The sequence below is a fragment of the Triturus cristatus genome, chromosome 12 (assembly GCF_964204655.1).
Source record: "Triturus cristatus chromosome 12, aTriCri1.1, whole genome shotgun sequence".
NCBI lineage: Eukaryota > Metazoa > Chordata > Amphibia > Caudata > Salamandridae > Triturus > Triturus cristatus.
In genome coordinates, this window is record NC_140595.1 from 292,926,087 (window position 1) to 292,941,700 (window position 15,614).

At 43.6% G+C, this 15,614-nt stretch overlaps 1 protein-coding gene across 1 annotated transcript; it reads right to left on the minus strand.

Annotated features, from left to right (window-relative positions):
- Window positions 1-11,850: 11,850 nt before the first annotated feature.
- Window positions 11,851-15,204, minus strand: TRIP13 (thyroid hormone receptor interactor 13). Its single transcript, XM_085637451.1, has one exon. It carries the CDS (start codon window positions 14,201-14,203, stop codon window positions 12,905-12,907), a length of 1,299 nt encoding a protein of 432 aa, XP_085493577.1. The 5' UTR covers window positions 14,204-15,204; the 3' UTR covers window positions 11,851-12,904.
- Between the last annotated feature and the right edge of the window lie 410 nt (window positions 15,205-15,614).

Sequence of the window (15,614 nt, forward strand, 5' to 3'; positions counted from 1 at the left end):
TCAGTGGTTAAGCCAACCCCATCAATAAGAGCACTCTTCAAACCTGAGTAATTGTCAGCATCCTCTTCTCTAATAGTGAGGAGCTTATCTTCACTTTTGTCAGCAAAGGAGAGCCACAAGATAGTTGCCCACTGCTCTTGAGGGACACTCTGAACTTTACAGGCCCTCTCTAAAGCAGCTATCCATTTGTGGAGGTCATCTCCAACATGGCAGGGAGTGACAATCTTGCTCTAGGGATACTGTTGCTGCCACAATGGAACTCAAGTCCCAACTTTGTTCTAGCTCTCTGAACTTCTAGGACTCTTTATAAAGGGCCAATCGCTCTTGCCTAAGCCTAGCTTTCTCAAGTTTAAGAAATTGGTATTCCCTATCATAAGAGTTGTCCCTCTTGCTAGATACAGAGGTCCCTACAGACTGCCCTGAGTGATTAGACTCTGCAGAGGGATCTAGGTCTCCTTGGTAAACTCTTCACTCTTCCAGGAGTAAAAAGAGGGCCTTCATGGCATCCTCCACTCTCCTCTTGAAGATCTGCGTTACCCAGGTGAGACAATCGGGTTCTCCCTGGTCAGGGTTAGATTCCAGGTCATAAAAGGTGTCTCCACCTTGCCCGTCTTCATTCCCGGTCTCACCCACCCTGTCCGTTCATCCGACCCAGGTGTCTTCCTTAGGTCAACTAACAGTAACACCTCGACCAGGCGACGAGTGTTGGCACTTCGCCCGGTCTTCAAATTTCAAGAGGCACACAGGGCTTTCAATTCTTGGAATGAAAGCTCGCTGTATCTAGAAAGCAGAGAGCCACTGACATCTCCTTTAGCAGACATACTAAGTGTGGTGAGGTGTTGCACCTACCTAACCTAGTGGGAACTAAACTCTCTTGAGGTTGGAGAAAGAGTGTGCTAGACCCTTGACTTACCCAACCCTAAGTTCAGTAGAACTTACTTATTCTAAGCTAGTATTATATGTACCTAGTACTAGTGGTTTTTCAGTTAATCAATACAAAGATTTATCTGGTAAAACAATGCAGGCTTGAATCCCAACCGATGCACATCAATGTGAGAAGTTGGCCTGGTATATGCTGTCCACTAACTAAAGTGGGCACCTTGCACCAGTCCACGAGAGGTCAATGATAACATTAGAAAGCTATCCAAGTGGTAGCTGTGGAGAGCAGCCTTCAGGCTTGGTCTTGAAGGAATGTTAAACAGCTTGTTTTACCAGAATACAATATTATAGTATTTGTAAAATGAAAGGAGAACCACACAGTAGTTACAAAAATATGTATTGTTAATATTACACTCTAGTACGACACAGAATCTCCTATACGGAGGACGGGTGCCGTGTGGGAACATGACTGTGTGCGCCGTACAATTCAATGGGAAAGTCACGATTGACGTTTTAGAGATTAAGGACCCTTCCCAGTGGACTTCAAAGAAACCCCGTGGATGTTAGGAGGTTAGAGAGCCTCCCCATCCGTGGATACCGCGGTACCTGCGTTACCTATCCCAGGGAAGTCGGGAGTATAGGTCTGAAGTGGCGTCAGAAACCACCGAACCCAATGGAGGACGTTGAAGAAGAGACGCTGCTGGAAAGAGGAAAAGAGTTCGTTGGAATCCAAATATTCTTGTCAAAGAGTACCTGAAATCAGAGGGGACAGAGTCTGGGTCCCTCAGGAGTGAGCAGGGGCTCAGTAGACTAATGCCCACCGATGTCGGGTGCTTCAGCTGCTTGATGAAGTTTCTGACTCTGCAGCTACAGGGACCAGGAGACGTCACAAACGACCAGGAGCCGGATACGAGCAGTCCCACGAAGGATGTAGAGTACTGAGGGGTTGGTGTCCGGCTGGAGCAGCAACAAGCCTTGGCAACCCACGCAGAAGATCAAGGAAGTGTACTGTTTGGACCAGCAAGGTCCAGGAGACTCACCACAACAAGGGAAGTCAGGGTAGGCCTGGAGCAACCAGAGGAGCCCAAGAAAAGCAAAGTTGACCCTCAAGTGGACCCACAGGCCGGAAGCACGAGTCACAAGAAGACCTTGAGCGATTTCATCCAACAGCAGCCCACGGAGTACTCGGTGCAGGGAGGCGAGAGTTCTTGGTAGGAAATGGTGCCAGAGGTTGGGGCTACTCTGAGCCTAATGCACTTGTTCGGGAAACGCCAACAAGCATATGCACTTGCCAATGTATGCTGTGCACAGGGGTTCGGGTATTGCAACCCCCACAAGGGAATATGACCTCAAACTGGGTGAGAGGGCAGCTCGGACCTCGTCGGATGTAGAAACCGAGCTCCTGTGATGCTGAAGCCTTCTGAGTCCGTAGGAGCTCAGGGTCAGCAGACCGGACGGCAGTGTCGCGGTGCCTGCGAATGCAGGGGAGGGACTCCTTCACTCCAAGGGAGATATCTTTGGTTGTCCTTGATGCTCCACAGATCCTGTATGGTGCACGGGCACAGACAATGCTTCAGACTGAGGGAAACGAAGTGGGGCCCAAATGAAGTCCAGAGTGTCCAGACGGTCGAAGTTAAGTGGTTTCTGGTTCAGAATCTTGTCCACGTTGAATCTAGGGTCCTACAGCCAGATAAGCCCTTAAGTACCCACGGGAGAGGGTTGGACAGATTCAGGGGAACCTCTCAGGGGAGGGTCTTGACAATGGAGAGGTTACTCCCCTGTTCTTTGTCCAGTTTGGCGCCAGAGCAGGATCCAACGGTTCCAAGGACTGGTTTGAACTGGACTGTGCACAGGGACACCAAATGTGCCCCTCATGCAGACTTTTAGTCGCTGGCAAGCGCAAACACCCAGCCCTAATACACTAAATCTTGTCTGGGAGGTGGTCACACCTCCCGGTGACAGGAAGCCTATTGTTCTGCCTTCCCCTGCTCAGCAGCAAGAGGGCAAAAATGTGTCTCTGGTCAGCAGCAACCATTTTGCACTGGCCGGGACTAGAAGGCTGGTACCGGGAACACCAGGGACCCAACTAAGCTCGCTTTTGAGGGGTGGAATATACCTCCCACACTGCTTACCAGCATGGGGGTATGATTTTAACATGTTTGACACCAAACACGATAGAGTTAGTTTCAGCCGTTTTAGAGTTGGTCATCATGCTGTCGCATAATGCCACTCTATAGGTTGTAAATTTCTGCCTCACTGACAACCCGGGAGAATGGACTCCGTAGGCTGCAGGGATGCCCTGCTCATGCAGTGCCACCCCCTCACTTAGAACCAAGCACCCTGCCTTCAGGATTGTTAAGGCCTGCTATAGGGGTGACATAGGTTTTAAGTGCAGTGACCCTTAGATATCGTAAACCTATATCTTAAATAAGTGGTGCATGCACCAACTTACACAGGCTGCAATGGCAGGCCTGTAAGTTCGATTTTGCATGGCCTCTCATGGATGGCATAATACATGCTTCAGTCCGTGTGAGGCCTCTGGGATACCTATGCCCTGGGTACCATATACTAGGGACTGACAAGGGTACCCCAGTATCTAATCTGGAATGTACCTAAGTACACAACAGTTTAGGGAGAAAGCAGATAGGCTGGGGTCCTGATCAGCAGGATCCCAGTCAGACTAGTCAAAAACAGTATCACATTTAGCAAAAAGTGGGGTTAACCATAAGAAGCAGATCCTACTGTCCTACACCCTCCCCTTTTTAACCTTGGATGACCAATCAGAAATGCCGGCACAACATTCAATTCAAATTCATGAGGCAATGTGGAGGCAAAAGCAAGGGCTGATCAGGCAAAAAGCACGAGTCAGGCTGACACCACGAACTGACAAACTACTTTTAAATCGTGTCCGCTCTGAACCCATTGGTAAGAGAATGGTGTATTGCAATTGCATGCAGTTGTTATGTACACGCGCTCCAACACCGTGCAAACGGTTACACTATGCGGCATACTCTTGTGAGGGACGCTGCTTGTTCAGTCATGCACGGCTGCTCCTGATAGCACGCGCTCCACATGTTTGCTTGCACTCCACTCCACACTTGTGCCCAACAGAAAACGCTCTAGCACACTCGTGAAACAGATTCCTCCACGCCAATACCGATCCCATCACAGCTTCCTCACAATCATGCAAGTTACTTTAGAACAATAAGCTGCAGAGTACATTCAGCCAAACAGCCCCTAGAAACGGTTCCACTTGAAACCATAAGACGTGGTTTCAATTATGCTGCACAATCATTGCGCTTAATCATACACCGTTCAACCTCCGTAACTGGTTATCTCTCACCAGAAGGCTGCCTCCTTGCCGAGCTGGAGTAATGTGCCGAACTCCATGTGTTGAGATCTTCTTGTAGTGGCTTTAGGCCTGCCGACTACACCAGTGTGATATTCCACAAGAAGGATCTGACCAGGTAGAGTAGAGATGTAACATTCAAGTTTATTCATCAGGAAAGAAGATCTCATCCAACAAAGACTGCAGCTGGGGACCAACTGCATCAATATCCCAAAAGCTTATTACAAGGCTTATGACATATCTATATTCCATTGACATACACAGCATTCCATTGGCTGAGGAAGAGAGATGACATCACCATGTCACTGAGCACATGCAGAGCCAGTGAGGCATAGATGTACTGCCTATGCCACAATATGGCAGGGTGCAAGCCACAGCTTACTTAAAAAAGCTGTCAATAATAATAATAATGTAATAGATTTTTTATCGCCAAGAATAAAATCATATTCAGCAGGCTCTCCCATGCATGGCGTGTCATTAACTCTTATAAGCAATTAAGATTCCAAGAATACCTGCAGGAGCCATTTTACATTACAAACCTTCGAAGGATAGATCTCTCCAGTGGCAACCGAAACACCTGGCTAAAGTTGCATCTTTTGTGAACCTGTTCGAAGTTTAGAGAGGAGACAACTTGCCTCTTAAAACCATTATTCAAATGGATTCAAATAGGAACCTGCCGTCTTGCCATAACTACCAGTTTGGAAGGTTTGAACATCCTGCTGAGCTCCCGAGTCACTACATTTTTCACCCTAACAAGAAGAAGAAAGCGAAACATCTCAATCTCAAAGTTATCAAATAAAATCTTCTGGCATTAGCAGCAGTCATCCAGTTGCACTCTGTGCTGCTACGCATGACCCCAAGTCTCAGTTAATAAGTAAATCCCACAGTTTACAATCGGAGCTAGGAATTAACTAGTCCAAGCCAATAAGTGTGAGTAACAGACAGTTGTTAAACATAGTTAAACATCTGATAAATTAATTTCAGTGGAAATCTGACTTGCTCTTTTGTTGTATCCTAGTTGCCACTTTAACCATTGAGAAGACTGGAAATCTATGGAGTGAAAAAAAGGTTAAAAACAGCTAAAATTAAGTTTTGCACTTTAACCATCACACCACTCTACATGATAAATGCTGTCCCTCCTGATCTTGCCCCCTTCAATTTTACTCGAGACAGTTACAACTCTACGAAAGGATAGTTTGAGAGAATTATTGATAATTGGTTTAAACAGCAAAGAAGGGGGGGGGAGGAGTTGGATTAGGAGCACTCGAGTACTCCCATTTCAACACTGCTTTAATGCATTGAATGCCACTTGCTAACAAGTCACATGCTATTTTAAAATTATCTTTTTTCTTTGTTTGAGTAAAGTCGTAATTTTTAACTTTTTACATCTGCTTTGAATTTGAATGTTTTGTAATGATTTTAATTAATTCAACGTGTTGTAATGATTTAAATAATCGAACAAACTTGAATTCATGTATTCCCAATCAGCTGCAACAACTGGTCATGTGACATAGCTTGGTGGGTTTGGTCACATCCTCTTCCCCAGGCTCCTTGTCACAACAATACAACATCATTCTTTAACTCAATCCTCGTCCTACCTGTAGCAGGGAGTGGGCGTAGGTTGATGCAGGACATTAGCACTTCCGATCTTCCTTAGTTTCCCCCCCCCCCCTTTCCCTATCTGATGTTCCGCTGTTTTTAGCGCCGGGACACCAACATTGTTGGTAGCCGTGCACTGCGTGAATGGAATGGAATGTACTGTCTCCCAGTGTGAGAAGGACTCTCTCACACCACATGCTTTTTTGTCACGGTTCTGTTGCAGTCTTTGCACTCCTGAAGCACGCATCCTCCCATTTTCCCTACTATTGGACCTTACTTTTAGCACCATCAGCAGGTTCTTGACACCAATCTGGTTAGTCAGGGCTAGCTTTGAGGGGAGTTTTAGAGTACAAAATCAGGCAATCAGGGGTGGTCTGTTTGGAGAAGCTGGTATCTTAGAGTGGCAGGTATTTAGCTTTGTTAAGCTCCAGAAAGTATCTGCTTATGCCCGAGGCAACTGTTTCCCTTCACTGGGCATGCACAGAAAGCAGTTGAGTGGCTGGGCAGGTGACAACCCTCATGATGGTCCAATCATTTTGTGCAGCATCATGGTGCTGGGTCTGCAACAGCCTTATACCATCACCTAACCCTTATCCAGCAGTATCAGGTGGCTTGTGCTTGGCCAGCCACCATCCATGCCAGACTTCCACTCCATCAAGCTGGTAGGTTAGCCCATGCAATCGTCATCTCATAAGGGGAATCAGACTCTTACTGAATATATGGTGCCGGTAAATTGCTTCAAGGTTCTCGGACACAATATATTTTTTTTATTCAGTAGGCCATGACAGCCTTATGAAAGGAAGCTAGTTCAGATACTCCCTCGATATATAGGTACTGAGGGATGCGAACAGCCCTTGGAGAACAAAACAGGGCAAATTTACTGGTTAGGAAAAGTGGGCACTAGATATGTGTCATTGGAGGATAAAGCATTAGTATATATAGAGGTTATAGAGTAAAGCAGCAGCATATATGTAAAATCCTCAAAGATTATTCTTCCCCACCTTTCTGGGGTGTTGATTTCTTAGCAGACAGACAGAGAGCATATCAAAACCCAGCAGCTGGAAGAACCTGAGAAAGAATTCCAGAGGTAGACTGGGAGGTAGCAAATCAGAAAATTGAAAAGAATTCAGCAAGGCCTTAAATTTGACAGGAGTGGAATCCCATGCGGGAAACTGTAGGGGCAAAAACAGCAAAGCGGCAGGAATTCAAAGGCAAGGTGTTGACTTGGTTGGAGTGAAGCAAACCAGCAATATTACCAGACTGACAGCAGCAATGTGAGCCACTACTTATGCGGGCTCAGGCACTGATGGACTAGAGCGTTCTGTAGCGAGCATCCAATCTATGGTGACCTCTTAGTGTCTTAGTTTAGGCGTCTTGCATTCTTAGAACATGTTGGCCAAACCAGCACACTGGATCTTAAACACAAAAAACAAAGCCGAAAGATACACTAGACATCCACAATAAGGATTGCACATCAGCCAGGTTTAACTGGACCGTATATCATCCGAGGAGGAGGTATAACCTGGGTCTTGATATCAAGAGACTCAAGGGAAGATCAGATATGATCATAAAGGTATTGAATCAACACAAGAAACCACAGCCAACAATAAAACAGTATTAGGGCCCTGATGCACTCCGGCACCATTTATGACAAAGGGCAACACTGCTGGGTTCAGTCAGGATCTTGAGAAGCAGAAGAACCCTAGATAAACACATAGCAAATCACTCAAGCCACTGAACGCTTTAAAGCAAAGGTTCGCAATATAATCTTCAGCCTCACCCCTGCTCTGGGGACTCAATTATGCCAAACTGACTGACCCAAGAGTGAATCCATTTGGCCTGTGTTAAAGAGCAAATATCTGAAAAGGAAATAACAGTCAATACGCAGTCATGGATATAAAATAAGCAAAGCTTTATTTGCTTTCTGCCCTGAGTGGAAATGTACAGTCAATCTGTCAAGCGTTTGGTCTTGTCCAAGTTGTGATATATAGATATAGATATATATATATATAGAGAGAGAGAGAGAGAGAGAGAGAGAGAGAGAGAGAGAGAGAGAGAGAGAGAGAAAATACATTGTCATCCATTATAATCCCTTATAATCACTATCACATTAGTGATACACAGCTGTGGAATTCAATCCACAAAGAAAGACAATTACAAACAAAAAAAACAAAAAGAAATATCTATCAGCAATGCATATATACAAAGATGAAACCAAGAGCCGTGTTTGTTTCTTTATCTCAATGACAAGGTTGTTGTCTGAAGCAAACAACATTCCAAACACAGATAGCTCAACCTCCTCTTAAGTGTGCCTCTTAGTTACATATTGCAAAAGCCATAATATCAAGCATATGTCACTTTGCTTTAATCTTAGAAAACACTATTGTCACAAATTAGCAATCTGGCAGGATGTCCTTTGCAAAATAACCAATTATTTCTCGGTTCTGTTAAGGTTTATGGTCACAAACCATACATAGTTTAGACAAGACAGCCTTGTTTGCGGCTGCACCTGGACCTGTGTTTGATAACTAACTCAGGAAGACGAGAGCTTCACGTTTATATTTAAGTGCCCATTTTCACAGAAACTTGAACATGTCTCTGAAAACCATTCTAAAAGTACATTTCTAAACAGAGAATTTACTGCTAAGGTTTTGAGAACAGTTCAAAATCTGTGGGGCCGATTCACAGAACTAATCGTAGATAAAATCCTAAACTTACTACTTTTGGTATTCACAGAAGGCATTTAGTAGTAGTAAAGTTAGGATTCTCCCTTAGCTCCCTATTTACAAAAGAATTCTAGTTAAATGCCTATGCTTCGCCCAGCACATCGTGCAACTGCAGGGTCCTGTATATTTACAAGGACAAATTAGCCCATACACTCCAACTAGGATTCTATGCACTTCCACAGCACTCAAGACTGTAGTCCCTCGTATCAAAAATGCCAGAGCAGAAAGCTATTCATTTGTCTTTCGGGCATGTAACATCTTGGCAAATTTAACACCTTGTCAAAGGGATTAAGAACCATAATTGATCACGTTGCTTTTAGAAAAAAGTGAAAAGAACTTACGGCATGACTCCTCCTCAAATGGTAATTTTCCATACTCTTCCCTGGTAGTATTCAAATCTGGTTTCGACTACTGAGAGCCAGAACATCCTTGGGTAACTAGGCGCTCTGGAACAGTGACATTAATAACACCATAAAATATTGGTATGCCTTTTTTTCCCGGGTCCTGACGCAATTGGTGGTTATTGGCTATTGCCTGTGGTGGAAACTGTTACTATTTGTATCCAACGGTCTAAGATATTCCCTTCCTCTACCCCTATTGACTGTAATCATCCAGCTTGTCCCACCTTCTTCAACGCCCTCTCTAGAGCCCTCTTTAACAGAGATCTTTTATCAACCTGTGTCCTGATGAAGAATAACATGAAAGGCAGGGCGGGCAGTGTGGCACTGATCCACCATAAAGCAACATCCTTTAAACAGATAGTTGGAACCTCATTTGACTCATTCAAACACCTGCTTTAAAAAAAAACAGAGACACCTAGCCTTCCCCGATATCCATTGCAGTGATCTACCCAGCTTCCCAAAATGTCTAACATCCTTTCCCTTCAACCACCTTGATCTTACCCAACACATTCAGTCTATTTCCAATCACGTCTTTATAGTCAAAGTTATAAATATAGATCACATTTCTATATTTCAGAATATTGCTGCAGATATCAGGATCTTTGGTTTACCCTAAAGGGCCAACTTCCCAATCCATACAGAAAAATCAAAGGATATACCGGCACCAATCCACCATTTCAAATTGCCTCAATTAGCTTATTCACTGCTAACAAGCTCAGGAATAGTTAAGTCTCCTCAACGACCCCTCAAATCCCAGCCCCAAGGAAAAACCTGAACAGCCTAAAATCTTTTGATTTATTCCACTTGTTAAAGGAGGTTCTCAGTCCTGGATGACCTCCACATCCACCTTGAAAATAATTAAAACCACTACCCTTGACATCACCATCAAGGTCTACGCCTGGATGAGTTCTGTAACAAAGTCCAATAAGGGACTAACCGACAAAACGCCCTTATTTGACACACAAGAGCAGGTTTCTGGAAATACGCTGGGTCAAAATAAAATTCCCCTCCGATTGGATGGCATGCATAGAACACCCAATGGAGAGTAGATTGGCAAGCATTAGAGCAAACAAAAGCATATTTCCATTCCAGCATAGAAAATGGCAAACATTCAACAAAAGAGCTATTCCATATCTACAAAGAGATGGCAACTCCCATCTTTTCATTCAACGTCCTGGTGCCTTTTGATTAAACCTGTGACAACTTACTATCCTACTGGGCCAATAAAATCTGTGTTCTAAAAGAGGCCATTTCTACTTAGCCCAGCAGCCCGAGAATCTCTTGATGCTCATTCCAGAGGCACAAGAATCTCGATACCCATCCCTCCCAACTCTGAGTTTACTTTGCACACTAAAGAAGACGTGTGAAATATACTTCAGTCCTTTAAGCAACCTTCCCCTACTTGCAACATTTATAATACTGAGGTTGTCAATCTGGGCCTCCCAGCACTGTTGGTACTCACCCACAGGCTAATTAGCTTTTTCCTCACTAGCTGATTCTTTTCTCAATTTTTTAAACATGCTGTTATCAAACTAATTCTTAAAAGAGCATCTGCAGATCATGAGACTTGTTAACTACTGGCCCAATTACAGACCACTAGGTGTAGCCAAGGCATGAGTAACTGCTGTCTCCTGCCAACCACCATCTCACCTTGAACACAATAGCCTCCTGCACGAATTCCAAGCAGACATCATAGCAGGAGCAGCTTGTGTCAGGGAAAAGAGTCTGGGGACTACTGAGACAAATAAAATAGAACCTACCTGGTGCCCTCCAGGATCGAGCTCTTCTGCTCCTCTCCTCTCCACTGCAGGCAGGCACAGGCTCCCAGACTGTCCTGTGGCCAATCCAGAAGCTGCTCTCATGCATGATAGCAGCTTTAGGATTGGCCCGAGCGCTGATGATTTGTGCTTCCAGACAGACTGGGAGCCTGTGCCTGCTCTCTCCAAACCGGCAATGCAGCTTGGGTTGGAGAGCTGGCCTGAGACAGCCAACCAAACACACATGTGCAGTGAAGACAGTGCTCACCACTACCCTCTCCAGCCGGTCATCACCCTGGCCCCACCCCCAACGCTCGGCAAAAGTAAAATAAAACAGATTTTAAACAGTTTCATTTTTCACGTTTTTGAGAGTGCTGGGAGGAGGTGCGATGCTCCTCTGCCATGGCGGAGGAGTCGCCACTGCATCATAAGGGAACCAAAGACATGTCACAAAGTATTAGAGAAGCGCTTTGTAAGTTTATGGACAATGTCAATGGATCTCTCCCTGTGCCTTTATACTCCTGGACTTGTCGGCAGCATCCAACACCATTGACCACCAGATCCTTATTGGGAGGATTCAACTCGCTTTCATCACATCTAGGACTGGAAAATGGACCTCCGAGATTCACATAAACTGTTTAAACGCAATCTTTTCTTCCAAACCCATGGCTAGCCCAAAAGTGGCATGCCTCCTGGCATTCTAAGATAAGGAGCCTGCTGGTTGGACTTCTAAAACAAGCCACTCTACCCGAAGCCAATACTCTTAATTCTACCTAAGAATTTTGCATCTGCACCTCAGATTATTCAGTATACTTGCTTATTTTGTCAACTATAGACTTTCCTATTTGACCTCTATACAGCCTTTATATGTTACGTAGTACTGTAAGGAGGCTTACCTTCAGTGGCCTGCAGTGCTATACAAAAACTTAAATAAATGTAACTCACATTAATTAACTATGTTACCCCCTACTTCCAACTTGACTCCCCGAGTGTAGCAACAAAAAACATTTAAGGTTAACTTAAGTAGGTAATTTAAGAGTTTATCTTATCTAAACACCAAGTGCAAAAGATTAATGTCTCAAAACATTGGGTATATTTACCAAATCTGAACATAATGAAAACATTTAACCAATCAACTGACAAACACTAAACAATGTACGTTTAATACAAATAAACAATATGTTTTTAAAAAGTAGGGTCATAAATTACCTTTTAAGAAACCATTTGCAGTAAATAATACTTTTTGTTTTAGTTCTAAAAATTGTTGACAGGTTTGGATTAGCAGACAATCTGAAGTTCTGGTAAAAAAAAAAACAATCAACACATATCTTTCACACAGTACTTAATAGATCAGTGGGGACTATCCAGTGCAAATAAACAACCATACATGTTTCAAACTAAGGAAGCCACATCTCAAAACTAACTGTATTACTTTACTTGCTGTATTAATGTTTAAAAAAAAAAAAAATCAAGAGTACATGCAACTGCTCTCAGCTTTCTTAAACAACCAGCATCACATTGAACACTTTAGGGAACACGTGAACCTATTAATTCCCAAACACAGGTTCAATCGTGGTTCTTAAAACAATATCAAATCATGAATACATCAGGTCTCGCAGAATTAATTTTATTAAAGTATGGAAAAGCTACGAACATCAGAGGACAACATGAGTTGGTCTTCCTGAGATGAGAGGTGTGATTTTTGGGAAGGGAAATATACCAGAGTAAAGTAATCTGGGAGAATGACAATCAGCCAGCAAAAAATAGTCATCATAAGGTAGTCAAAACATGTTAGTGAATGGGCCATCGTTAATCTCTGAAACGTTTGGGTTAAATGAAAATATGTGAGGGGAAAAGCTATGAAAGAACGTTTGTGAAGACTGCTTAGAAAACAGAGAATCGAAGGAGCACATATACGTAATTAACAAAGGAAGGCTTCTCTAGTGATATATGTAAAATTGGAAAAGCATAAGACGGCATCTTAAAATCCAAACAAGCATGCACTCTAACACATAAGACCATCACACCACTGAGGGTAGGTTAGATAAGCTAATTATTTGTTTTTATCTTGAAATTCATATTGTGAAAGATAATGAATAAATGCATTTTCTAATGGAAAACCCGTTTCCTGAATATGATGACCCAGTAGTGAATGGATATCCATTTGCACAAAAATAAGCATTTCACAGCTGATCAGTGGTTTTCAACAAGCCTGTTTCTTTCTTCAAATTGTTTATCCACTATAAGTGAGAGTGCTTGAAGAAACTGCTCCATGGTAACTGCTGGAGATTGAACATAAAGTGCATGAGCTAGAAAAGGAAGTTTTCTCAGCACCCGGCCACTCAGTCCTTCACTTTTTCTGGCAATGCTATTTAATAAAAGACTCAGCTTCGACACATTATTTTCCAAATAGCCAATCATCTCTAGATCTCTTAAAGTTAAAAGCTGCTGACGTGGATATATTATTTGGCACTTCATTAGTTCTTCCACACAGGAGAGATATATTTTGAAGATTGCAGCAGCTGAAGGTGGCCCAATGTATTGTTTTATATCAGCTCGATCTACAAAGGCCATGTCGATTTTGTCAGTGATGTTAGAGGTGGTCAAGATGACAACATTAGGATACCGCTTTATTTGGTCTATTTGAGTCAATACAGCGTTAACAACACGGATAGCATCAGAAGGCTCAGTCCCAGCGCTGGACGCTGTACGAGCTGCAGTAAGACTTTCAACCTCATCAATTAAGACAAATACCAAAGCATCTTTGTCGTCAATCAACTGCTGAATCTTCTGAAACATCTTTGTTACGAGTTTGCCACTCTCTGAAAACCATTTTGAGAACAAGCTGTGGCTGTTGATTTCTATTAGCTGCCCATATCTATATCGGTATGACAGCCTGATCGTCAGCTTCTGAGCCAGAGCTTTGCACAGTGAGGTTTTACCAGTGCCTGGAGGTCCATGCAGCAAAACAACTCTGTTCCAAGTAATTAAGTTGCTATCCACCTTTTTGTCTGAAAACAGCAAAGTCGTCGTCACGTAATCAAGCAGGTGAGACTTTATTTCACTTTCATAAATAAGACTCTCCCAAAGACCGTGGTACTCTGCACAAGGAAGTTGCCAGTGATTAGCTGCTACAAGATCCTCATTTTCTTCTTCCAAATTTTCAGTGGCAGGACCCTCTTCATTCAAGTGGAAGATGTGAATTAGGAGATGACACTTTGACAAATCTATAGGCTGTCGGTCTTTAAGTTTTAAATCCGTGTCCACAATAGCCACAGACTCCACATGTTTACTGAGAAATGCGTCATCAAACTCGTTCCAGGTATAATCTCCGAACACCATACAATGCCTGTTAAGTAATTTTAAGACCTGGGCTTTCACATCATCTTTCTTGGCAGCGCTACTAGATTTCTGATGAACTTCGATGTGAATCTGCAGTGTATCGCATAAATTCGGCAACGCCAGTTTCAAATCACCGGCTGCGATTTCCATCGTTAGTGTAATATTCGTGTTTGCCGCCGATGTAATTCACCTTTCACGCTCTTTGCCTCTGCAGAAAAAAAAACGCCCAGCAGATTGCTGAGGGAGTGAAACTCAAGCACAAACTAAAGCGGTTTTCTCGAACAATACACTCAAAGTCCAGTTAGACCCATATCGCAACAGGAGCCCGATTCAGAGGACGGATCTGTGGAATAAAATCTCTCATATGCGGGCAGGCACTCATATCCCCGCCCCTAGTTTGAAGCTCCGCGCGGGAAACGTCCCCGTGCGTGGATAGCTGGCAACCTTCGAATGAACACGGACTGCTGACAAAATTCTGTGCGTGAAATGTCTATACATAGAGCTGGGAAAGAACACAGACTTAAGATCTACTTTATTCGCAGACGTGATAAGGACGTGCGCTACCTAGAATAGAGTATTCCGCAGTCGAACAGGGGAGCAGATAAATTGAACTGCTTTGGTTTATTAATTCCACAACATACCGCAGTAGAGCTCCATTAACTATCACGTGAATACAATTAGATATCAGAGGTTTTTACCCAAAACATTTACTGAATACCTTGAATAATAAAATGTTCCAAAGGCGTCCAGAACCATGCCAAAATGGCCGTCAGAAGAGCGAAATCCAATCTTAGGCTCAGCGGCCCTTGACCCCGCCACTATGCTTAGACAGGGCGGCCATCTCGGAACGGCAATACTTCGCCTTCAGCAGTTGCCGAGCTTGTTCGTTTAACTCCGTATTTCTATGGGTTTGTTTATCTTTGATCTTTACAGGAACATGGACACCATATCTCACCAGGCGAGCTTGAAAGCCGTTTACTTCTTCTATTATAAACTCGCCTCTCCCGCTTAACTATGGTGACCAGATTTTCAGGATAAAAAACCGAGACGGCCATAGATTGAAATATATCTAAATGTGGGTGCTATGTAATATTTGGCATCTCATCGGGACCGTGTATCACCTGCGCTTCGGTAGTTTTCGGAGGACTTGCCTATTGAGCAGCAAGGACAGGAGCACATCAGCCCGCCCACTTCAGGAAAGGCTTTAGCACTAGCAGGCAGAAGTAGTAGCGCGCCGAGCTGAGACGCTGCTAGGACTCAACACTCACAAAGGAAAGGGTCTCAATAAAGAGCGTTAACTATTTCGTAAGTTTTATCCTGTCGTGACCCCTGACTATTTGAACTGACAGTCTCATGATATTAACTAAATGCAGGGAAATGGAACGAAATGAACACGAATTAATAGGGAGAGGAAAGTATCACAGTAACATTTGCATACATGCCAACATTTCAGAAGAGCAAAGTGGGAGATTTAAAAAAAAAAAAATCGGGAGAATGGGGCCGTCAATCGGGTTTCTGTCATGTATGGACTTTGGAAGTGTGCTGCTGCAGGATCGGACAT

Bases quoted from the DNA above. Each gene is read 5' to 3' on its own strand.
- TRIP13 (XM_085637451.1), bottom strand. From the start codon at position 14,203: ATGGAAATCGCAGCCGGTGATTTGAAACTGGCGTTGCCGAATTTATGC.